The sequence below is a fragment of the Ovis canadensis genome, chromosome 9 (assembly GCF_042477335.2).
Source record: "Ovis canadensis isolate MfBH-ARS-UI-01 breed Bighorn chromosome 9, ARS-UI_OviCan_v2, whole genome shotgun sequence".
Taxonomy (NCBI): domain Eukaryota; kingdom Metazoa; phylum Chordata; class Mammalia; order Artiodactyla; family Bovidae; genus Ovis; species Ovis canadensis.
In genome coordinates, this window is record NC_091253.1 from 27,348,651 (window position 1) to 27,373,429 (window position 24,779).

Genomic DNA, 24,779 nt, shown 5'->3' on the forward strand with positions numbered 1-24,779 from the left:
TTCTGCATGAGATCACTCACCTCCAGAAAAGCCAGCCCAAGAAATTTAATGGTGTTCTGTGTTTTGGATCTTTTAGGGGAAAGAAGGTCCTCCTGGCCCCCAAGGCCCGTCTGGATTACCCGGCATCCCAGTAAGTGGCTTTTTATTTTAAATCAAGTTTCTCTACTTCAAAAATATGCCAAGAAAATGATATTCCACCATTGTTAAAGCAAAGCGTGTTTACTAGGGGACTTTTTGGTACAATAGAAAATTAGAAAAAAAAATCACTAAGCAAAGCCAGTCCTAATCTCATTCTTTCTCTGTGTATATATTTGTTGTTATTTACTTATGTAGATACAATTTTCATCTCTCTCTCTACACGCACACATACACACACACACATAACTCTGATAATATAAACATTTTATATTTTCCGCACTGGTATTAAACGCTCATAAATTTTATATACACTCTACCCAATAAATGTATCAAAATATATATGATTATTCTTTGTTGCCTGATAAACTTTATAAAACTATTTAAAAATCTACAATAGATTATTTTGCATGCATAGCACTTTCCTTACTTGTGTAGGACGGTGCCCAAAAGTCTACTTGTCAGAGTGTAATAATATCTAAGATTCTTGAAACGTACTGCAAAATTGAAGTGAAGTGAAGTGAGTCACTCAGTCGTGTCCAACTCTCTGCGACCCCATGGACTGTAGCCTGCCAGGCTCCTCTGTCCATGAGATTCTCCAGACAAGAATGCTGGAGTGGGTTGCCATTCCCTTCTCCAGGGGATCTTCTCAACCCAGGGACTGAACCCCTGTCTCCTGCATTACAGGCAGATTCTTTACCATCTGAGCCACCCGGGAAGCTTGCTGTTCTGGACTTTTCAGTTTAATATCGGGTTGGCCAAAATGTTCGTTTGGGTTTTTCTGCAACATCTTATGGGAAAACCAGAACAAACCTCTTGGCCAACCCAATATATTTCTCAATAGGGTCAGACTCTCCAGTATGTTAGTAATAAGGCAGGTCCAAGGAGGCCGCCTGCTACCTTCTCATTGAGAACGCGTCCTCGTGTGCTCCAGGCCTGGAGTGTGCTTGCTCCTGGTGCGGCTCCTGGCCTCAGGCCCCACCCACCGCCCTCCACCACGTGTCCTTTTGTTCCAGCTGTGCTGGCCGTGTACTGGCTTTCTTTTGGGTCCCTAAACACTCTGCACCCTCTCTTCTCCAGGCCACAGGGCTTTTGCACATGTGTCTGTGTCCCCCGCGAATGCCCTCTGTCTCTTCTTGCACTAGTCAATGCCTTTGATCTTTCCCATCTCAGCCCAGGCATCACTCTCCAGAAGTGCCCTCTGACCCTCAGGCCAGGATAGGCTTAGTCTCTTTCCTTTTTTCTTAAGTGTCTGTCTCAGCAGGTATCACATCTTAATGTCATGGTTTGATCTGTGACCACCTCCCCCATTATTAATTGACTTGATTATCCAACACACTCTAATTAGGCACCTACTAGTTGCTAGATCTGGGGACATAAAACAAGAGTGGCTGGAGTCACTGGGTTATGTTCTGGGTTGTGGATTCTATGACACCAGGCTTTTTTGCTCCCCACATGTGCTGAGCACATGGAAAATATTCCTGAAATAAATATGTGGGTGAATGAATGGTTTTTATGGAGCCCTTCCTCCTTGAATGTCTGATAAATGCCCCCATTGGTCAAGGAGGCATTTCTTGGACATAGCCAGTAGCCTTCATTGAGGCCACGCCACCCCAGAGATTAAGTCCCCTGTCCAGGGTGCACAGATCTTAAAAGACAGGCTGGGATATGAAACCTCTGTTGGTATAAACTGCAACCATGTGGCCTAATGTGTCAGAGCAACTAGGGAATGTTTGATTTCATTCCAGCCATTGTAAAGGTAAGGAGAGAAGATCCTAGTTTGAATTTTGTGCCAAACCCTTACCATCAAAGTCCTAGGGTAACTGGAGAGGAAAGAAATGACCTTAGATGTGATTCTGTGATTTAGAAGAATTCCTTCTTCCTCCTCTCTTGCCTCCCTCTCCCCTTCCCGTGCAAAACTCATCTGCTCATGGTTATGGGCAGATAGAAGCCAAGATTTTGACCTGCGTGGCGCCTCGTGAGTTGAGCCCCGTTTCTTCCTGTCTCTTCAATTCTGTCCCTGTAAAATCCATTCTCACTCCATGGCTCTTCCTCCCAGCCACTCTACATTACTCTGCCTTCCTCTAATGAGTCATCCTTGTCTAGAAAACTCTTCCTCTCCCTTCTGCCTGGGCGATAGGAGTCATAATAGTTTCTGTGTGCCTGGTGCTAACCGCAGGGCGGGCTGTGGGCAAAGTGCTCTCCGCATGTTAACCTGCGTAGTCCTCGCCGCAGCCCCACTCCTTGGTTCATGCCGAGGTCTCCAGCCTCCAGTCCCGGCCACTCTCCTTGCTGTGCTGGTCTCACCCTCTTCCACGGGCATTCTCTGCCGTCCGTGGGTCTCTTGACGCTCCTCCCCACCACTCTGTGCAGGGGGAGAAGCAGTTTCTGGAGTTAACTCTTAACTGAGAAAAGGACCAACACTGCCTGGCCTTGGGCCTGCCCAGCTGGCTTACCTGGTGTTACCATGGTTATGCCAGGAGCGGGATTGTTATGGGTTACGGATGCACATGGAGCATTGGGCAGTGGCCCGGATGGTCAGTAAACTTAAATTACCATCTGCAGTGCTTCCCCCTGGAGCCCGGACACTGATGGGCAGTGCTGATGAGGGGTGCTGCATGATTTCCTGTCAGCGCGGGAGCAGCTCCACTGCTGGTGTCGTTTGCCGTCGCTGGTTGGTTAAGCATCTCGGGGCAGCACTGATTCTGAGCCCCCTCGTGACTCTGCCAGGCGGGTTTGTCACCTCTGTTTAGGAGAAGGGCCGCTCAGAGCTGAGAATGTCAGCAGTTCACCCAAGATCATGTGCATTGTTGGTGCAAGCGAGCTCTAACCTTGCCCGCTGTGACTCCGGTTCCCTCGGCCCTGCTGCCTGCTGCTTTCTTTCCCTGGAACCCGCCCAGTCTCAGTAGCCCCGGAATGGAGCCTGAGCCTGTGTGACATATCATTGTCCTGATCTGCAGAGAGTCCTGCAACCTCACAGTCTCTTAGAGAAATGTGAGGCTAACGGTGTCTTGATTGAGAGCAGCGGATGGGCTGGTAGAGGGTGGGGAGCAGGTGGGAGTCGTAGCTTGATTTCATGGAATGAAATGTGACATGTTGGTGGCCTTCCTACGCCCAGACGTGGCCCTGGCTGCCATTCTCAGTGCCCCTCTCAAGTTCCAGGAGTTCCTTGAGTCCTCGGGGTCCTTGTCACCCTCATCAGAAGCCGCATCCTCACCCCCCATCGCTGTCGTCAACACAGGAGGCCTGGAGATGAGCCTGTAGTGTCCTAAGTTAGAGAATGTCCAGGAGGGGCTTCTCTCCATCCATAGCAATAAAAAGTGATGCCAGTGCTGTGTACTGCTTTTCCGCTGTGCGCCAGGCGCTGCCCAACAGAGGATCCAAGTCAGAATGGTGGTGCTGGGGAGTAAACCTGGACGCGCAGCCAGTTGTGTCGGCCGCGTGTACACCCGGCAAAAAAAAAAAAGTCTGTCCTTCCCTCCCTCTGGGCGTCTGCAGCCAGATAACCGGTTTGAATTTCTCTTGCAGGGAGAAGAAGGCAAAGAGGGCAGAGATGGAAAACCAGGGCCCCCCGGAGAGCCGGTAAGGGACTCTGTAGTTTCTTATCACTTACATGTCAGAGCAGCCTAAACGGCCACTGTGTGTCCGGAGCTTCCGGGACCCAGGCACGGTGAAAGTTCTCTTCCATGCATGTCTTCATTTTCTTTCCCCAAGAGTCCAGCAGGGTATTATCATTTTTAATTTTGCTTATTGATAAAATAAAATTAAAATATTTTACGCTAAAGTTGCAACCACCCCCAGAAAAAGGAGCTGGCTTTGGGTTCTGGCTCCACTCCATGCAGGCTTGTGATCTGGCGTGAGTCAGAGCCTGCCCCAGGCTTCAGTCTCATTTCAGACAAAACGAGAATAATAGTAGCCACTCACTGGAGTTGCTGAAGAATCAGATGAGGTGAGAAACTGGTTAAATGCATCAGGCTTCTTTAACTGTTAATCGATTTAGTGAGTTACTTTTCCCAACTGCCATGGTTTTAACTCCTGGTGAGGTTAGAACCATGCAGCCTATAGAATCGCTAAGTGGAGTTACATAAAAATCTCCACAGTGAGGTTTGTGTTCCAGTTGATTTGTCTGGTCATAACTACTATGATTCATTTTGCGTCTTATGTGACTCCCCAGAAGCATCTTCATTATCACTTTTTACTCTTCGCCAGATGCTGAAAGCAGAATTCATTGCTGAGAGGAAAAAAGAGAGCCCAGGGCAGCGAGCGGAGTGCAAAGCTCATCTGAGCCACTGAAGGCTGATGCCCTGCAAAGCAGCCCCAGTGGGCAAGGGGCAGGTAGCCAGGCTGAGGACCTGGCCAGGGAGAGAGAAGGACAAATGTCGCCACTGTGGCCGACAGCTGCTGCGGGCACGCTGAGGGCTGGGAGTACCGAGCACTCCATTACATTTTGCGGTGTAACCCCCAGAAAACCCCTGTGGGGTGTGGGCACCATTATTGGTCCAGATGAGGAAACTGAGGCACAGGGAGGTTAAATGGGATAGCTGAGGCCACCCAGCTGGTAAAGGAAGCAGTCAGGACCCACACCCTGAAGGCTGACCCATGTTCAGTACTGCAGAGCAGGCAGGCAGCTTGTTTGCAGGAAGTGGCAGTGCAGGAGATATGGGAGATGGGGGCCGATCCCTGGGTTGGGAAGATCCCCTGGAGGAGGAAATGGCAGCCCACTCCAGTATTCTTGCCTGGGAAATCCTATGGACAGAGGAGCCTGGCGGGCTACAGTCCCAAGAGTAGCAAGAAGTCCAACGTGACTGAGTGGCTAAGCACGCATGCAGCACGTACTATCCCGAGAGGCTGTCACTGACAGCACAGGATACCTGTGTGAGGCCCTCGGTCTTCATACAGAAAGGTTTGTGCCAGGCGCTGGCCGTAGATGGATAGGGGACCAGGCCTGCTCTGGGTCACCACTGGCCGAGTCTGTCCACGGGAGACAGGGCCGGCTCTGCTGGGAGCAGAGGGTGCTCAGCGACTCCCCTCAAGCGCCTCCACAGCAGGCAGTCCAGAGCTCACCAGCAGCTCCTTCTGGGGTCTCAGGGTGGCCGTCCTGACGTTTATCACTCTGAGCTGCTCCGGAGGAAACTGGCAGAGGATGGGTGGCGTCAGAGATGTCCTCCAAGCAGACTGGGAGCCCAGGATGTGGGACGGGGTCAGGCATGGGGAACAGACCCCAGGAGCAGGTGCCGAGTGAGGAGGTGTAGCCAGGAGTGGAGAGCTGCCGGCAGCCGGTGAGAGGACGGTCCAGCGGGCACCAGCGTGCACGCTGGGTCCACTCCCTAACCGGCTGAGAGCGCGTGAGCAGCACAGCTGCCTGCCCACTCCCGCCGCTGCCAAAGGACTGAAGGCTGGGGTGTTTATCTCCCCTTCAACTGCTTAAAGGGAGTATAGCTCCAGTGGACCTGGACTCCCGTGCTCTGGGGCCTTCTGTACCCTCAGAGTCTGAGCACTGCCCTCTCTGTGAGCAGAGGCTGATGGACAGAGTGACAGGAGCCCCTCCAGGGGAGCCCAGGGTGGGGGTCCAGAAGCTGCAGCGTTGGCTGCAGGTGGTGGCTGGTTGCTTTCCACTTTGACCTGGACCTTTAAATTCTTGTGCGCTGGGGACACAGTGGAGAGATGGATGGTGAATGCACGGATAGATACACAGATGGGTAGACAGGCAGCTGTTAAGCGTTGCCCATTGCATTATTTTTAATAGGAGACATTTGAGCATGAATTACAGCGTAGGATGAAGTTCGGCGTCCCTGGAGCCAAAGTACCTGCATTATAACCCCAGCTGTTTGACCCTGAGCAGGTCCCTTGACCTCTCCGTGCCTTGGAGTGTTGCCTGCGGGAGAACAGAAGTGTCTCCTTCATGGGTTACAGGGAGGACTCAGTGACACGGCTGTGTGAGGCACTGGCTGTGCTGGTACATAGAACACCCTCAGCAGTGGCTGGCGGTTGCCCTTTTCCTGCTACAGCTTGGGCCAGTGCTGGGCGTCCCACTTGACTGTGGGGCCGGGGCCAGGCTAGGCCCATATCCCCTCTGTCAAAGGCCCTGTGGAGGAGAGATGGTCCTGAGTGTACAGCTGACAAACAGATCCAGGGGAGGGGATGACCCCCAAGACCACATGGCTAGACTTTGAGGAGCTGGGACAGAGAAGAAACCGATTTAGAAATCAGAGCTTGGTGCCCCGTCCTCCTTCTCCCTGTAATTCTCACTTTAAATCCACGGATGCTCTTCTGCCTCTCCTGTGCCCCCTCTGGGACCCCATCTGACCCTCAAGGTTGATAAGCTGTGGAAATGAGGGAGGGTTTGGGGGTGGGTGTGCCCTCCTGTGCTCTGCCCGTCTCCGCATCAACCCCCGTGGCCTTTCACCCACTTGCCCTGCTCCCTAACCCTCCCCTACCCTCACCACTTTTATCTGGACTTTAGCACCCACGGGCCTGTATTTATTGCTCTATTCTATCCAGGGTCGTACAAGACTGCTGGTAGGGAAGACCCTTGAACAGCAGAGTGTCCCAGTTGCTTGCGTAGCGTTAGGAGGAGATGGGATGGGGTCGGGATGAGTCCATTGCAGGCCCACCCATCACCAGCACTGTTGCTGGGGTGAGGAGAGCATCCTTTCGGGTGTCGCTGGGATTCAGTCTGGCTCTGCTGTTTATTAACTCAGTGAAACTGTAGCTTTGAGCCTCAGTGTCCCCTTCTGTAAGAGGCAGTTGTTAGTAGCTGCCTTGCGGCGGTTTTGTGAGTGGCATAAAGCTACTTCTGGCTTGGGTGTCTACCTAATTTCTCATCCACACCAGAAAATCCAGAGAATTAAATAGGGGCAACCGTGAATGGGTCTCAGAGAGGAACCTTGTGTAACCAGCACCATCCCAGGGAAACCAAGAGTCTAATAGGCTGGACTACACAGTGCTGTTCTGTATGGACTCATATGGACCACGGTGCTGGAGGGTAGGGTTGGCAGGCGCAGACTGGCTGGCGCAAATGTGACGTGAAGCCTGGGCCACCAAGAATAGGGAGATCCTGAAAATACTGTCCTCAGATGTTTCTTTTCTTCTTTATCCTCAGGGCAAAACAGGAGAGCCGGGTCTGCCAGGACCAGAGGGTGCCCGCGGTCCCCCTGTAAGTGCTTAGTGTGAGGGTGTGTGTGTGTGTGTGTGAGTGAGTGTGTGTGTGTGTGTGTGTGTGTGTGTGTGAGTGTGTTGTCCACATAGAATAAAGCCACCAGCCAGTTGCCTGTGACACTGTGGGTCCGGTTCTTTGAGACCGCCCAGCCATGGATTCCAGAAGTACCTTCCTTCCAAGACGTGGGTACTTACCTGCAGTAAATCCAGTCACTTCCTATGGCATTGCTATAAAATGTATTTCCCCCCTTGCAACCATTGTCACAATGTTGTTATTCTAAGTTGCCTTTGTTCTTATCCTGTTTATTATATTTTTAATAGGCTTTCTCTGGATGACAGACCCTAAAAATGAGTCTTAATTTTCATTCTGAAACCTTTCCACAGCTAAAGTATTTTTTTCCAATTAGAAGTGTAACTCATTTTCACTGCATAACGATAACAAATGATGATGGTCATAAAAAGAATAAGAAAAGTAATGTTATAGAGAAGAAAATTGAGTTAACATAATTCTACAACATGGAAGTAATGCTCTGTTAATATTCTAGTATGAGTTTTAGTCTTCTATGTATGAAACCCAACATTTATGGATCTAAATATATATCTATCATTTATATATTTAAATCTATATCTAGCTGCTGAGCTATTTATTATACACGTAAACAAAGATACCTTTTCTACGAAAATGAACTCTGTGTATTTTAGGGTTCCTGGGTTGTTTCTTGTTTTTTTTTTTTTTTGCTAAATGCTTTACTTCTTTATAGTTTCAAAGTTGTTTACACAGTTTCTTAGATTTTCTTTTGGGAAAATGTGAATTTTAATGAAAATCTTAAAATCCAATTATCTAGATATAATTTTGCCAGATATAAGATTGCCAGAAATCACCTACTGGCAAGAAGTAGGAGAAGAAAACGCTAGTTCTACTTTCTTAATTTGCTTCTCTGTTAAAAAAAAAAAATCAATAACTTACCTGGCTAGTATTCAATAAGGAGATAAAACACAAGAAAGCACTTTCCTTCTTCCTAAATCTCCCTGCTTTTCACCTGATTGCACCAGGAGAAGAAACCTAAGACTGCAGAATATCACCTCTTTGGAGGATTAAGACGCAGAATTAGGATTTTTTTTTAAGGTTGTTACTGGCTTATTGGTGGAGAAGGAAGTAGCAATCCACTCCAGTATTCTTGCCTGGGGAATCTCATGAACAGAGGAGCCTGCCGGCTACAGTCCATGGGGTCCCAAAGAGTTGGACACGACTCAGACTAATGTGCCGCCACCACCACCACTGGTTTATTGGAGGGAGGGGTTTCTTGGTTTGTTTGTTTCTTTGTTTGTTTGTTTTTTTTTTTTTCCCAACCAAGAAGATCCATTTGTTGAGAACTGTGCTGGGGCAAGGCCCATCTCTCAATTGAGAGTTGTAACGAGTCCTGCTTCAGTGCAGGGATAGAGGTTAGAGACCCAGGCAGGTGATGAAAGACCCGCCTCCTCTGGCTGGCACTGTGTGAATTGGAGACGTGAAAGCTTGGAGAGAGACAGACCTGGGCTCAGCTTCTGCTTTGCCATTTAATAACTCTGTACCTGGGTCAGAGGACCTTTCTGAACCTGTTTCTTCTGTGAAATGGGCATCAGAGCAGTTCCCGCTTTTGCAGGGTGGTTGTGAGTACTAAAGGAATTTCCCAGCCATGTGCCAGGTATGTTGCGTGTGGCTTCCTTTACTTGGTGCTTTTGTCCATGATTGTTGGGAGGAGAATAACCAGGGTCCCTGGCTCTGAGCATGGCTGGATTTGGGACTCGAGTGTCTTGGAAGAATAGCCTGGGACCCAAGGAAAGGAAACTGGCCCATCTTGAACAGTGGAGAGCACTGTGCCTCTTTCTCAATCCTGAGCAGCAGCCCTGCAAACGTGAGCTCACCCTCACTCGATAGATACAGACACTGAATCCCAAGAAAGAGAAGGAAAACTCCCAAGGCCCGCAGCTAGAGAGTGGGGCAACAGACCAGGTTCATTTTCTGACCTGGCTCCAAAGTCAGCCCTGCTCCGTCACGACACCTGCATAGAACACCCCTTTCTGCCGATCAGTCCTGCAGACTCTGCCAGGTGTGTATTTTTATTATCCTCAGTCCTTAGATGGTGATGTTAGGACTCCAGGGGGTCAGCGGACTTCTCTGAGGTCACAGGGTTGAATCTGGAATCAAAACCGAGGGAGTGCGTCTTCCTCTCCCTGGCTCCTCCCGGAGTCTCGAGCTCCCCTTTGTACTGCACTGCCCCACAGCCTGGGGAGTGACCCTCACAGCCTCCCTCCAGAGGCCATCATCCTTGTCCATCGAGTGGGGAGGAGTGGACAGAGAACACATTTCCAGGATGACAGTCACAACCACGCAACAGCGGGGTCTGCAGGTCGGAGCTCTCATCTAGTGGCTGAGCCTGAGGGCTGGTATTCTCCCCAGAAGGGCCTTCACTTGCTCTTGAAAACAGGAGATTAAAGGAGATAAGGGCTTCCCTCGGGGCTCAGATGGTAAAGAGTCTGCCTGCAATGCAGGAGACCCGGTTCGATCCCCAGGTCGAGAAGACCCCCTGCACATACCCGGCGGGGGCTTGCCACCTCCTCCTGCTCCTCTCGACCCCCTGGAGTCTGCCTGGTCCTGCATTACCAGCCTGCTCCCTGGTGGGATAACATCATCCTTTCTCTTCTAGGGCTTCAAGGGACACACAGGCGACTCTGGCCCCCCTGGCCCCCGGGTAAGTGAACATGTCGCCGTCAGGCAGTCCCCATGCACCCGAGTGGGTGCTTCTAGACACAAGGCTCCTGGGCCCTGGAGGGACAGGCAGAGCTGTGTCCCGAGAGAGGACAGTGGCAGCCATTGGAAGCATCGTCCCTCCCTGGTTGTGTTTCTAGACATTTCTCCCAGGGGCCTCACACTGATGTCCGACTAGTTTGACCAGGTCAGCCTGGAGTCAGGTCACTGCCGGCTGGAGGATGAGGGTGGTTTTCCTGAGGTCCCAGAGCTCGTGTGTGGACACCTTCAGCTTATCCCAGCTGGGAAACCCTGGGCCCTGTCTTCCTGTGCTCCACCTTGCTCTGTCTCTTCCGAGTGCCCCAAACAGAGGGATCCCTGGGGGGAACCCCAGTGAGGCCCGCTGCTCTGTACAGCGAGGAGGAAGCCGAGGTGCAGCGAGGGGCCAGCGGGTCTGCGCGTGGGGAGGCGGAACCCCCAGCGGTTTGCCTGATCTGTCAGCTGGTGCTTCCCTGCAGCGCAGAGGGCTCGCGGCTGGCCCTGGGGCACTGCAGACTCCACCTGGGGGCGAGGACCCGGGGATGCTTTTGCTTGGGCGGTCCTCCTGGTCTTTCTCCCACCGTGCTCCGAGGAATGGCGGCTGAGACACTGGCGTTGCGCATTTCTCTCCCTAACAGCAGCTGTTGTGTTTCTGCTTCTCCTAGGGAGAGCCTGGCGCCACAGGGCCCCCTGGCCGGGAAGGGTCACCAGGAAAAGACGTGAGTGTGGGTGTCTGGTGGGGCCCGGCTGGGCCTGTGGGCGGAGGGGTGTAGAGAGTTTAGACAAGGACCAGGAGACACTTAGAACCTGGGCAGGGGAGTGGGTACCACGATGGAGGGAGTCACAGGTGGGTTCTGAGAATCTCTGGGCGACGTCTCGCCTGCTGGCACTGTGGGCCACCTGAGCCCTCCCCGCAGGGCCGTCTGACATGTGTGGACGCGGCTCGGCCTCTGGACGTGAGTGCTTGGTCAGGAGCATGGCTTGCGGTCCTGAGGTCCCAGGTGGCCCTGTGCCCAGCCCCTGGTGCCCTTCAGGACCTGGCTTTAAGCCCTGGTGACGTGTCCCCCAACCCTGGCTCTCAATGTACATTGTCATCTCGGCTGATCTGTGGGCATGAGACGCTGGAGCTGGAAAGGGTCTAGCTCTTCCTGTGCTCTTCCTTAGCAGTGGGATCCGTTCCACAAACCTGCCCATCTGGCACGTGGGGGCCCTGCAGGCAGATCAAAGCAGGGCAGCTGCGTTGACTGGAGCGAGGCCTCGCCCCCATCCTGTCCCCCAAGGGTGCCTCTCGGTGCTGAAAGGCAGGTTGAGAATCCTGGGCTCACTGACCCCTCTCACTCCAGTTTATAGCGGAGGGCATGAGGGAAGCTCCTTGGCAGGGGGTGGAGGGTTCGGCTCACCCAGCAGTTCAGGGTGCAGTGGGGACAGGCTCTGGAGGCCTGCTCTTGGTGTGAGTGCCTGCCTACCTCCCGCTCAGCTCTCTCTTTTCATGTAAAACTGCCATTTTTTTAGGATGTTGTACAGTGTGATTTCTGTAGGAGCATGGCCAAGCTTCTGTCCTTTTCATTTATAATATGAGGAGATTTATACCCTGGTTAGGAGGCTGCTGGAAAGACTGTGTGGGAGGCAGTGGCGAATCCCCCTGCTTGGCACCCGGAAGTTTCTGTAGACCTTCCAATGGCATTTTTCTTACTGTGGAGACTGAGGCAGGAGTGGCCACAGGTGGCTGACCAGCGACTCAGAGATGGGACGCCAGGGAAAGTTCTCTTCCCTGTCACGTCCTTTGGCTCCAAGTGGAGCCCCCGAGATCCCAGTGGGTCCGGGTGGGCCAGGTCTACGCAAGTAAATTAAGTCAGCAAGTGCACAAAGGAGGACTTACCTGCAGGAAGTGAGCCGTGCCCGTGAAACAGCTGGTGATTGGTGATGAGACACGTTGGGCATCATTTGTTGGGTCTCTAGGGCACCTGGGGGAAGTCTGCTCCCACCATTTTCATGCAGCACCTCTGGGGTGACGTGGCCTCTCTCTGTTCCAGGGTGACACAGGACCTACAGGGCCACAGGGTCCCCAAGGACTGAGGGGCCTACCGGTGAGTTTTGCCTTGAGGCCGATCTGCTCCGTGCTTTGCAGACCTGTTACCATGGTGACATTTGGTCGGTTTATCCTGGTACAGCCCTGTGTGTCATTAAAAAATGACAAAATGTCTCTGTTGTTGTTCAGTCGTGTCCAACTCTTTGCGACCCCATGGATTGCCGCACGCCAGGCTTCCCTGTCCTTCACTTTCTACTGGAGTTTGCTCAAACTCATGTCCATTAAGTGGGTGATGCTCTCCAACCACCTCATTTCAAAACATCTTGAAGTGAAGTGAAAATCACTCAGTCATGTCCGACTCTTTGTGACCCCATGGACTGTATGGAACTCTCCATACAGAATACTGAAGGGGGTCGCCTGTCCCTTCTCCAGGGAATCTTCCCAAACCAGGGATCAAACCCAGGTCTCCTGCATTGCAGGCGGATTCTTTACCAACTGAGCTATGAGGGAAGCCCTCAAAATGTCTTAGCAGTTGGTAAATAGCCGCTGCCCTAAGCCCACCCTGTGGCCCAGCACACACTCCCCAGGCTCTTGTCTGGGACCACCTACCCACAATCCAGATACTAAAATGGTGCCACTTGGCATGGCTGGGGCCCTATAACAGCCTCCAACCCCGAGTCATGAGCCAACTTTAGGAATCCTGGGGTTGGAGCGTGCTCTGCGTTCATTCACCGGGGCTGTCATAGCAAAAGGACGGAAAGCACAGTGGCTCAAGGACAGAAGTGTATTACCCCTCAGTTATGGAGGCTAGAAATCTGGGACCCTCATCATCTCCGTGTCCTGTGACCTGGGAGTCCAAGGTCAAGGTGCCAGTGGAGTTGCTTCCTTCCGAGGCTGTGAGGGAGAGTCACTCAAGGCTCTCTGAACCTCTGGTGGTTTGCATGCAGCCTCTGACATTCCTTGGCTTCTAGAAGCATCACCCCAGCCTCTGCCTCCATCTTCACATGGTTTTCTCCCTGTGACATTTGTCTGGTCCAAATGTCCCCTTTTTATGAAGACAGCAGTCATATTGGATTAGGGGCCCACCCCATTCCTCTGTGACCTCACCTTAATTAATTACATATGCAGTGACCATATTTCTGAATCAGGCCAAATTCTGGCACACCAGGGATTAAGACTTCAGCCTATGGATTGGCAACAGGGGGGAATGTCCCTGAGTTTTGGGCACAAAATGCCCATCAGGTTAGAGCATGTTACAGTTGTGAGTCTGTCCTGGAATCTGGAGTGCGGGGGCCTTCCATCCAGTAGCCACTGAGGCTGCACCTGCCGTGTTATCTGACACCTCTACCCACGCAGTCAGCGGTGCCCCTCACAGAGAAGAGGAGGGCATAAAGGCAGGAGCACGCATCCCCAGCTGAGACCAGGCCTCCAGGGATGTGAGCACTTTTGTTTGTTCCTGAAGTCAGCATCTGAGTGGGAGGATGAATGGATAAGTCAGCAGATGTGTTGCGATGATTTACGATGCCTGTGCTCCCGGCAGCAGTCACCAGCCCAGGATTTTTCATGCACGTGAACTCATTTAAGTGTTTATCATTTATTATGAGTTAACTACCCCAAGCTCCATGCTGTAACCCCCCCAGGCTCCTCTATCCGTGGGATTCTCCAGGCAAGAATCCTGGAGCGGGTAGACAGTCCCTTCTCCAGGGGATCTTCCCAGCCCAGGGATCGAACGTGGGTCTCCTGCACTGCGGGCAGATTCTTTACCATCTGAGCCACCAGGGAAGCCCCGTAGGGTTGATAAGCAGCCTCTAAGTCAGGACGTGGAGCCACGCTGGTCTGAGTCACGGCTCATGTGAGACCAGCCCTCCACGTCCGGCAGTCTCCGTCCCCATGTCCTGCCCTGTGATGCCCCGGTAGAGCATCCCGGCAGAACCCTTACTGCTGTTTCTTCCATCAGGGTAAGAGTGGATCACCTGGATCACTGGGAGAGCCTGGCACCCCAGGAAGCCCCGTGAGTACTGTCCCTTGGCTGCGGTGCAATCAGGGCAAGCTTTGGAAGGGTGTGTGGCTTACATCACCCTGTCTGGTCTCTATTCCCAGAAGCCTCAGTGGGGAAACATGGTATTTGGATGGTGGGAATAGGCTGGAGGCAAGAGGATCCAGAAAGGACTTCTTTCATGTGATTACGTGCTTAACTCTGTGGTCTACAACTATAGGCATCCAATGAGGGGGGGGGGGGGAGGAACTATTAAAGAATTTTTTAAACGTGTAATAAGAGCGTGAGTTAGTTGTTTGATGCCTTAAGAGGATGGAAGGACAGGGTCAGGCCCACGGCCCTTCACATATGAGAGAGGGTAGGCATCGTGCACTGTGGGGCTGAATGTAACTCAGAGTTGGCTGAAGAGGATCCTCCTGCTGGTTGGGAGGTGGGAAAAGGGGAGAGCAAGAAGGAACAACAGGCAGGGAGTAGAAAAAGGGGCCCCTTGAGCAGTGTCCTGATCCCTGGATAATGGATTCAGGATTTAGGGTTCAGGTCTGGTAGATGGTGAGACATGGTGGAGAAGACAGGTCTTTGATGATGCCTAGGGTTGGATAAGTCAACGCCTTTCCACTCCCACCCCAGCCTTACAGTAGATTTATTAGCTAAAATTGGCAACCCTCTTGAGATGGCCATCCTCATAGTTTGGTGCTCAAGCAGTAATTGCACGGGGCAATGGGCAGACCCATCTGGCCGGCTGACCGTTGTCACTGTGGAAATCAGGGTGAGCAGCCCATCCTGGTTTGCCAGGAACCCTCCTGGTGGTAGCACTGCAAATCCTGCCTCTTGGGAGAGCCATCATTCCCAGGCAGACTGGGCACCTGGGCACCCTGTAGAGCCCCACCTTCCTGTTGGACCAGGGACAGCCATGTAGGAACCATCGTGGGAGTCTTGTCACCCATGCTGAGACACCTCAGACAGGAAGGATTGTGTCACGAGGCTGACCCACCCCCAGCGCAGAGCTGGCTGCAGAAGGGCTCACCCGCACTTGGTGGCGTCCCAGAAAGGTTGGAGCTGAAGGATTCCCACATACTTTGCCCCCAAAAGTGAGCCAAACCATGAGAATCCCTGACCGATTGGGAAGAGGAACTCCGCCTTTCCAGGGAGGTCACTTAGAGGGGCCCCATACCTGTCGAGTGTGGTGGCTTCGTAACTGAGTTGTGTCTGATTCTTAGGACCCCATGGACTGTAGCCTGCCAGGCTCCTCTGTCCATGGGATTTTTCCCAGGCAAAAATACTGCAGGGGGTTGCCATTTCCTTCTCCAGAGGATCTTCCCGACCCAGGGATCGAGCCTGCATCTCCCGCTTGGCAGTCAGGTTCTTTACTGACCGAGCCACCAGGGAACCCCACACCCATCAAGGTGTTTTGTTAAATGTTTGTCCCTTTGTGTTTCTGTTGCTTTGAATGGGAAGGCCGTTGACTATTCACAGGAAATTCACCTCCTGTCCGCCGCCCTTGGGTGGGATTCTCAGCACAGCTTCTCTCCCTAACCCCGCCCTTCCATTCCAGGAAAAGGGTTGTCTTTTCTTTTGTTCACATGCCAGGCCTGCAGGATACAGAGGGCTACGAGATTTCTGAACCTTCTTGAGTCGGCCCTTGACCTTGAAGAGTGACTGCCCCGTTTTCCCTCCGCAGGGCCAGAAGGGAACCAAAGGAGAAAATGGCAGCCCAGGGCTCCCGGGCTTCCTGGGTCCTCGGGGGCCTCAGGTGAGCATGGACCCTGTCGGGATCTCCTTGGCGGGACCCTGATTATTGTCGTTGCTCGAGACGACTCGAGCGAAAGTGTCTGCTTTAAAGGCACTCGTGTTGCGTGCAACGTGCTGGTGCAGCTGTGCAGCCAACTGATGCTTGTTCTGTGTTGTAGGGGGAGCCAGGCGAGAAAGGAGTCCCAGGCAAGGAGGCAAGTGCCGCACCCCTGTTCTCCTGGGACCCTTTCCTGTGGGAGACACGGGGCCACCTCATCGGCGGGTGGTGCGTGCTGTCTCACGGGGCCCTTCGGCTTAGCAGGGCGCCCACACTAGATGCTGTATTCTGCCGTCACTGTCCTGAAATCCGAGCGCCTTCTTTCATTTTATTTTTTAATATTTGTTTATCTGGCTGACCTAGTCTTAGTTACAGCACGTGGGATCTTTGATTCCATAGCTGTAGCATGTGGCATCCAGTTCCCTGACCAGGGATCAAACCCAAGGCCCCAGCATTGGGAGCTCAGCGTCTTAGCCACTAGACCACCAGGGAGGTCCCCCTAATGCTTTCTCAACAAAAGTCTGTGTTTTCACTCTGCATGGGGGCCGGTCCCGGGGTCCCATCTTGATACATCTCTCACTTATCGCTCTCTGTACCCAGCCCATCAGCAAGTCCTGTTCATTGACAAGACGTGTCCGTTCTGACTCCCCAGTACCTCTCAGCTCTGTCCAGCTCTCTCCCATCTCTCCCGCTAAGAGACCTGATTGGGACCATCATCATCTCTCACCTGGGCATTTGCAGGGACCTCCTAACTGACTTCTTATGTCCAGCTTTGCTCCCCATGGTCCTTCCCCACCCAGCAGCATGATGTCAGTTTCCAGCTCAAGCCGCAGCTCTGTCCTCCCCTCGCTCCATCAGCAGAGAAGCTCCGGCCCTGGTCAGGATGAGCAGGGGCAGGGGTGAGAAGGGGTAGGGGAGACAGGTAAAGGCTTTTGGAAAAGATCGCTCGGCACATGTGAAGCACTGGGGAGAAAATGCGGCATGTTTCAGGAACTGCCAGGCGAGGTGATGGGTGCATAAGAGAGGGGGTTATGACCAGGCAAGACAGGACCCTTGGAGGACCCCCTGTCCTCCACAGGCAGCAAGGACTAAGAAGAGCAGAGATGCCCCTGGTGAAGTAACTGCCCTCCATTGCTTTCATTGCAGGGGGCGCCTGGGAAGCCAGGAGAGCCAGGACTCAGAGGAGAAAGGGTGAGTGGGACACGTGGTCACGTGCAGGCGACCTTCCCGGGGGCAAGGGGCCTGTGTCCAGGGCTCTAGGAAGCTGCCCACCCGGGGAGCAGCTGGCGGGGGCTTCCCTGTTCTCTTTCCCCCTGCAAAAGTCATGAGCCCACAGCAGGAGGTTTTTCCCCTTGTTGGGGTTTTGTTGTGGTTTTCATGGTTGTTATTTTAAGGAGTAAAATCATTGCAATTACACATTCAGAGGCAGGCACTCCCAGACTTTGACAAATCTCCCCGTCTCCTCCCCGTGTGCGAAAGCCTGTGCATGACATGCTTGGAGCCCGAAGTGCCAATTTGCCAAGAACCAGCTTGGTCCCTGGAGGTGACAAGGGAACAGATTTTCCCATAATGAATCGTCTTGGCGCTGTGCTCAGAAAGCTTTTCTTTACATTGCATTCCTCCAAAAAAAAAAAAAAAAAACAGCAGGGTAAAAAATCAATTCTGTTTTGGAAGAAACACTGGTGGGGGGAGGGGGCATTCTCTCACCCATAACAACCGCTGTTCCCTCCAGAGAAATTAAACAGTCCTCCACGTGGCTGGCCGTCACAGGGTCCTGCTGCTGCCTGACACAGAAGGCACTGCCACCCCATACCTGCCCTAGGTTTTTTTTCCGTGGTCCCACAAAGAGTTTATCTCTGCTTTCCTTGCAAGTTGGACGGGTGTGGACTGGTTTCCCCCGCAGACCAGAGAGAAATGGAAGCCAAGAGGTCAGGGATTCTCACCCCACCTCGATCTCTCACCCTTCTCCTTCCCAGTGACTGTGATTCTCATGGTTGTTGGCCCCTGAGGATGGACCCAGGGGCTGGGGCTGTGGCCGCAAAGACAGTGAGGGTCCTACAAGCCAGGAGCTGGCCGGAGCTGCCACATGCTGGAGTTTCGGTTGGGAGCCGGGGAATTCAGACCATGAACCTTCTCTAATACTTAATCAATAGAAGCTTCTCTAATACCCAGTCAATAAAGGAAGTTGCCTTCCCTCATTAAGTGGTTTCGTGGAAGGCTGCCAGACAGCGGTCAGGCTCCTCACACCTTCCGCTCTGGAACATTTGAAATATGGGACAGGTCCTCTCACCGCAGACGGATGTAGAGACGTGGAATAAATAGGAAACGCTGTACCACAGGCCTTGGCACTGAGATGCATGAAAGGGACCCTTCCAGATCCCCACACTGGAGACCACCCACGGATGACAACGCCCCCATAAACCCATCACGTGGGAGAAATTTAGGAGACCCTCCTCACATCTGGCTGCATTCATTTTTTACCTCTCTGTTCTTACTGTTTCTGTTGAAAAGTGATACAGTTAAACAATATAAATTGAAAAAGAAACAAGTGAGTGGAGTGTAGACTAGGTGCCCATCCAGCACGCCTTTCTTGGGGCTGTCACTATACACTTGCGTGTATCTTTCTGGAACCCTTGCGCTCAGAACCAGGTGGGTGTGCACATGTAAATATGCATGTAGCTTTTATGTAAACCCCCAGAACCTATCAGACTTTCTCCACCACTCTTTACGCTTTTCCACATAAGCATGTATGCGGCAGCTGGTTTCATCACCGCGCTGGCCTTCTCTGCTGGGAGGAGATGAGACTGGGATCTGAAAGTCAGAGTCGGCGTCTCATCCCCTGCAGACCTCCTGCGTGACATCGGGGTGCAGCTTTGTCTGTCTGGGCCCCGAGTCCTGTCTGCGCCAGCGTGGCGTCACGGGCCTGTAGGACTGAAGTCTCCTCTCCCGGACTGAGGACATGGGGCCGGGGGTCCCTCCTGCAGCCTGGGGCACGTCCGGCCTGGGGGTGCCTTCTAAGCCTTTGCTCACCGACGCTCTTCTTGCCTCCTCTAGGGAGATCCTGGCATCAAAGGTGACAAAGGCCCTCCTGGTGGGAAGGGCCAGCCTGGTGACCCTGGCATCCCAGGCCACAAGGGTCACCCAGGCCTCATGGGCCCCCAGGGGCCGCCTGGGGAGAATGGGCCAGCCGGTCCCCCGGGGCCTCCGGGCCAGCCAGGATTTCCAGGGCTAAGGGTAAGCGTGCGGGCAGTGCCTCAAACTGGAGGCTCCTTGGGGTCTCAGGGGAAGCCAGAGAGGTGTGTGGGCTCCAGAGGGGCCAGGTTACAGATACTGGTGACCTGTGTGAGCCAGGGCTGACCCCTGCTTGTCCTCTGTGAGCCTGCCCTCCCATCCCTCCCAAAAGGGACGAGGATGCCTCTCTCCCAACAGGCTGGCTGTGATGGTTAAGTGAAATGATGCACATGGCTTATGAAGGGCTTGAGGATAGAGTCCCTCTGTCCCCATGGTTCAGACTTTACTCCTGGGTGGTGATGCTCTTTGCCCAGGACTCCGTGCAGCAGGCAGTCGAGAAGATGCAGAGGCTCCCAGTGACCTGAGCTTCCCCATGGGGATGGCTCCCTCCCCGTCCATCCGGAGCCCGGCTCTAGTCTCCCTCCTGTCTGCTGTCTGGGGTGCTTGGTCTTCCCTCTGGGTCTAGCTTTTCCCAAAAGGAAAAGCTTGTTGAGAGCAGTTTGTTTTTTCTCTGAACACAGTATTCCTTGTGGCTGAGCTCTTAACTTGACACAGTCTTGCAACACAGGGACAGGCTGGCTGTAGTGTGTCGGGGAGAGCTTGGTGGGCCGGTCCCTGGGGGCTGGTTGCCAGGCCCATGTGACCTCCCCACCCTGGCTCTGCAGCCTGCGTGGTCCTCAGGGGCCCCTCCTGTGGCCTGCCTGCTCTGAGGCTCTGGCCCTGTCCCCGCGGGGCTCTGCAGTCAGCCTGGATTTCACCCCCCTGGAGAGGCCGGGCAGCCAGGTGCTGTTCCCTCAGCCAGGTGTGGGTGCTGGCGGACTCAGTGGGCTTCCAGAGCGCCCCCACCCACCAAGTCTTTGCCTGGTGTCCTGCTGCTCTGGGTAGTAATGGGAATTCTGGGAGTAAGATGAAAGGTCATTGGCCAGAAAGGAAAAAAGTGGAAATAAGACCGTAAGCCCGATGCTGGGGCTGCAGCAATGAGCACAGTAAGCCCCTCCACCCTTGGGAGTGGACACCTCCCTGGAGGGCTCTGACGACCAGGGAGGAGCCCAGCATGGCATGAGGTCTGCTCTCACGGATCCCTCTAATAACTGCATATCGCCGTGGGGGCCTGGAGGCAGGGCTCTGCTCCACTGACCGCTCATCGTTTGTGTGAGCAGACACCATGCGGGGCCAGTGGGGCAGGCCAGACACTAGAGCCGCCAAGTGGCCAGTGGGAGGACAGCAAGCCCGAGATAGCGCGGGGCAGCCTGTGAGCTGGCCCTGCAGGTTGGCGGACTTCAGCCCAGAGAGACTCAGAGCCAGGCCTCCCGGGTCCAGGGCTGGGGAGGGGGTTTGTGCAGGAAGGAGAGGGAGCAAGGGCTTTAGGGAGAAAGGCATCCAGGTCGCCATGCAAGACGCAGTGATACTGCCTGCGTGGCGGGGGTTGGGGAGACGGTTCTAGGTGTTAAAGGGATTGGACTCGGGAGCTATGGTCTGCGTGGCTGTGGCCGTCTTGGTTTCCTGAGCGCTCTGGGTCTCGGGAGGCAGGCGGTCCTGGGAAGGTAACTCCTCCTTCCCTCCCTCCTCCCAGGGCGAGTCTCCATCCATGGACGTCCTGCGGCGGCTCATCCAAGAGGAACTGGAGAAACAGCTGGAAAGTGAGTCGCTGGCTTTTTCACAGCATCAGGTCTTAGATGCTGTGTGAGCCTGGGCGGTAGTTGGTTTGCTCCTCCTTCGGAACCTCTGCAGCCTGGCTCGGGAAAGGCAGCCTCCGGGCAGCTCCTGCAGAAGTCAGCACAGAGGCTCATCTTGCGGACTCCCACCAGCCTCTTCTGACACAGATCCCACTCCCAGCCGCTCTTTGGGGACGCTTGAGCTATGGCTGCTTGATTACCTCCAGGAAGGGGAGCTCACCACCTGTAGAACCAGCCTTGCGATGAGCACTTATCCGTGCCTTCAGTTGTTTATCTAATCAACGAGGAGCTCTGGCAGGCCTATGATGGCTCTTGTAGAACTCAGCCCAGAACAGGAGACAGAGACAGACAAGGTGACTTCGGTATTTAGTGTGACATGGAGGACACGGAAGAAGACAGGGGAAGGTACTTCAGATAGCTCAGAGGGTGGGGAGCAGGTGAGGGAAGGCTTCCTGGAGGAGGGGCCATGGGAGCTAAAACCAAGTACCAGACCCCAGACCTTAGACACAGCATGTGTGGAGACCCTAATGGGAGCTGGGACACACTGGGCTTTCAAGGAACTAGAATCCTTGTAATTCTCCTGTATAGGATTTACTGTGAAATCCCAGTCTTGCATGGGCCCCATACAGAGGTGCTCAGGAAGGGAGGGATGGGGAGGTAATAGTCATAGCACCAGCGTGTAGGGCCAGCCCCACGTCAGGTGGAGTTCTCAGAACCCACATGTGTTTACTGGCATAAGGAAGCCTCTGTGAGCTCTCAAGCCATGGATGAGGGTCAAATCAGAGATGCTAAGTAACCTGCCTAAGGCTGCAGAGCTGGTGAGTGTCTGACCAGGGTTTGCATGCAGGCAGCCGGGCTACAGAGTCCAGGCTCTTAGCCACTGCATCCTCTCCCATCTCACCTCTGCCTTCCCTCTTTGTTGGAAACTGTTAGGAGAAGAAAGTCGCAGACCCCTCTGGGCTAGGGAAGATCAGAAGCCCGCCATCATTCCCAGGCATGGGTGGGCAAAGGGGAAGGGCACGTTTATTCACGTAGTCAGGTCTCAGACAGTGAAATTTTCCTCCTGGCACATTCGCGACCCTGCACTGGGTCTGTGGACGCAGCACGGAATATGATGACTCTCTCACTGCCCTCGTGGGGTGTCCAGGCGAGTGAGCATGGTCCGTCTCCCTGCCCAGGAGAACCAGAGACCGTTCCCTGGAGAGGACAGCACAGAGCTGGGCTGGTGGTAAGGAGGGTGAAGAACGGAAGGATCCCAGAGGCTGGAACGGTGACTCCCGCCAGGCAGGGCAGTCCCGAGGTCTCCCAGGTGCAAGCATCCCCATCCACAGCCTTTCTTCTGGGTGTTAGATTTGTCGGGCACACGAGGAGTTTCTCGCCCCTGGGCAGAGATATGTCCTGTTTTGAATGAGTTCAGATGGAGCATCTGCTGAGCTGAGTCCTTTCTTCTAAACAATCTTGGGAGGAGGAAGCATCAGAAGCATCTGCTCCATGTTCAAGATGAGAGCGTCCGGGCTGTGAGCCCGGCAGCTGTGTTACCGGGTCTCCGGCGCATGCCCCTCCCACTTCCTCATGTGGGAGGGTGGGGAAGGGGCTGCTCGGGAGCCCCCCACCAGGCTGTCAGAAGACCCGACTCTGCTTTGGTTTTACCACTGAGACCCAGGAGGGTGTTAGCACTGCCTCTCTGGGCTGGTCACGTCCCCTGCCAGGTGAAGGGCTTGGCCTGATTGGAAAACAAATGAAGAGCCCCTGGTGGGCTGTGTATTCCCAGTGCAGTAGGAAGGCGTGGAGGCCAGCGGCTGGACCTCTGGGGTTTGGAATCAGCCTGCGATCTTCACACATCTAAGGATCATTAATGACATACGTCCAGCCCTTCATTTATAGATGAGGAATTCCACACTTAGGAGAAGTCCCTAAGTTGCTCTGTGTAAGCCACGGAAGTCTCAGCCTCCCCCACTGTCCTCAGTTTCCCCAGCGTGAGAGTTGCAACAGTTTCTGCTGCTGCTGTCATTGCTGCCTGGAGGGGAGCAGCGACATCCACGCACCACTTAGGTCTCATGCCGGGGCTGTCGTGATGCCTCGTCTCATCGGCTCCATCCTCCCACCAGCCCAGTGGGTTCGGACTTGTTTCATTGCTCCCGTTTTGCAGAAAAGGCAGCAAAGGCTAAGAGAGGTCAGGTGGCTTGCCCAGGGCCACGCCGCTGGCAGTGGTGGCACTGGGACCCCAGCCCAGCCGCCTGGCTCTGGAGCAGCGTCCACACGGACACGCACCCTGCAGCGTGCTCTTGGTGTGTCTCTGTCGCTGCTGTTTCCCAGCTCTTACTGCCTCGAGCTTTGCAGTGTGCTGCCGGCCCATCTTTGGTCCTTTATCCCTTCTTCATGAAACATCTCTCTGTTTTTCTTACTCCACAGCCAAACTCGCCTACCTCCTGGCCCAGATGCCCTCTGCGCACACAAAGTCCTCTCAAGGCAGACCCGGACCCCCAGGGCCTCCTGGAAAAGATGGACTTCCAGGTCGGGCAGGCCCCGTGGGGGAGCCAGGAAGGCCAGGGCAGGGGGGTCTGGAGGGACCCTCTGGCCCCGTAGGTCCCAAAGGTGAGTGAGGAGCTGGGAAGAGGTGCTTCGTAGAGAAGGACCCAGCGTGCACAGCACATGCTCCTTTGAATATGCAGGAGTCCGCCCGTTCCCCGCCCCTGCAGCCTGCTAACACCCTGCATGTTGACATCGTGCCGTTTCTTCATCTGCCTAAGAGGGTTTCATACTTGGCGTTTTTGCAAAATGATGCTTCTGCCAGGAGGAGCGAGTCTGTTTCCTCCTCCCATCTTGGCTGGTCTCCGTCTCCACTGCCCATGGTCCGGGGAGTACTCAGGATGTCTCCTCTTTCCCCTTTCAAGAAGTCACTGAGGAATAAGGCATTTACTCTCCAGGCAAACAGGCATTAGATGCCCGCTGTACATAGGCTTCCCTGGTGACTCAGGAAAGAATCTGCCTGCAGTGGAGGAGACCAGGGTTTGGTCCCTGGGTTGGGAAGATTCCCTGGAGAAGGGAACGCCAACCCACTCCAGTATTCTGGCCAGGAGAACTCCATGGAGGAGCCTGGCGGGCAACAGTCTGTGGGGTTGCAAAGACTCGGACATGACCGAGCAACTAACGCTGTTCCATGGGAATAAAGTGGTTTGAGCTAAAGCTGGACGTGGCTGCCAGCTCTCCAGCTCTCAGGGACATACCTGACCTGGACGTGGCTGTGCTGGGCACAGCGAGCCTCTCCTGCAAGGCACAGTGCCTGGCGCCGTCAACAGCGCCCCGTGCATGGAGGAAGGCATTGTCTTTGCAGGCAGACAGATGTGGAAGGGCAGGGAAGGACCTGGCCCCAAATTCAGCAGCCTGGCGGTTCACCCCTTCTGTCCGGCGAGGAATAAGCACGGGGTGGGGGCGGGGGGAGAGGCAGTCGTCTCAGCTGCCACGTCTCCCTCCTTCACCCTTCTGTTCCTTAATCGTTTTTGGCGGGGGTGCACCCTGGGATCTTAGTTTCCCGACCAGGGATTATTGAACCCACACCCTAGGGAGTGAAAGTGCAGAGTCCTAACCACTGCACTGCTCGGAAAGTCCCCCTTAATTCTTCGTTCACTTTGTGATGTTTCTCCTTCTGAACTTTTTTAAAGTTTGCATCCAAGTCTGTCTTCTGTTGGTTCATGAAACATAATATACTAACTAAAAGCCAATAAGAGAGCATAAAGCACAGAAAAGTCAGACTGTGGCGGAAGACTGACCGAATGTGGTAACCGTAACGATAGATAAGAATGGCCTGAAATCTCCATGAGTGGGCAGAATCTCCATGTGGATTATAAAAGAAAACCTTATACACTACATACGGGAGATATTCTGGAGACAGTGTATCAAAGAAAAGGAATGATGGGGAAAAAAAAGCTGAGAGTTTGATCAAGTTTGTATAGTATTAACCCCAACTCCTCCCTGGTCTCAGCTATCCTCCTGGGGGAATG

The 24,779-nt window shown here is 53.8% G+C and overlaps 1 protein-coding gene across 1 annotated transcript in view; it reads left to right on the forward strand.

Annotated features, from left to right (window-relative positions):
* COL22A1 (collagen type XXII alpha 1 chain) overlaps positions 1-24,779 on the forward strand; it is a 224,743-nt gene that overhangs the window by 197,813 nt on the left and 2,151 nt on the right. The window contains exons 50-62 of the mRNA XM_069600933.1: positions 77-130; positions 3,664-3,717; positions 7,238-7,291; positions 9,981-10,025; positions 10,726-10,779; positions 12,094-12,147; positions 14,047-14,100; positions 15,764-15,835; positions 15,993-16,028; positions 17,018-17,062; positions 18,926-19,105; positions 20,676-20,742; positions 23,191-23,373. Coding sequence (XP_069457034.1) covers positions 77-130; positions 3,664-3,717; positions 7,238-7,291; positions 9,981-10,025; positions 10,726-10,779; positions 12,094-12,147; positions 14,047-14,100; positions 15,764-15,835; positions 15,993-16,028; positions 17,018-17,062; positions 18,926-19,105; positions 20,676-20,742; positions 23,191-23,373 — 952 coding nt within the window. The remainder of the gene's footprint in view (positions 1-76; positions 131-3,663; positions 3,718-7,237; positions 7,292-9,980; positions 10,026-10,725; positions 10,780-12,093; positions 12,148-14,046; positions 14,101-15,763; positions 15,836-15,992; positions 16,029-17,017; positions 17,063-18,925; positions 19,106-20,675; positions 20,743-23,190; positions 23,374-24,779) is intronic.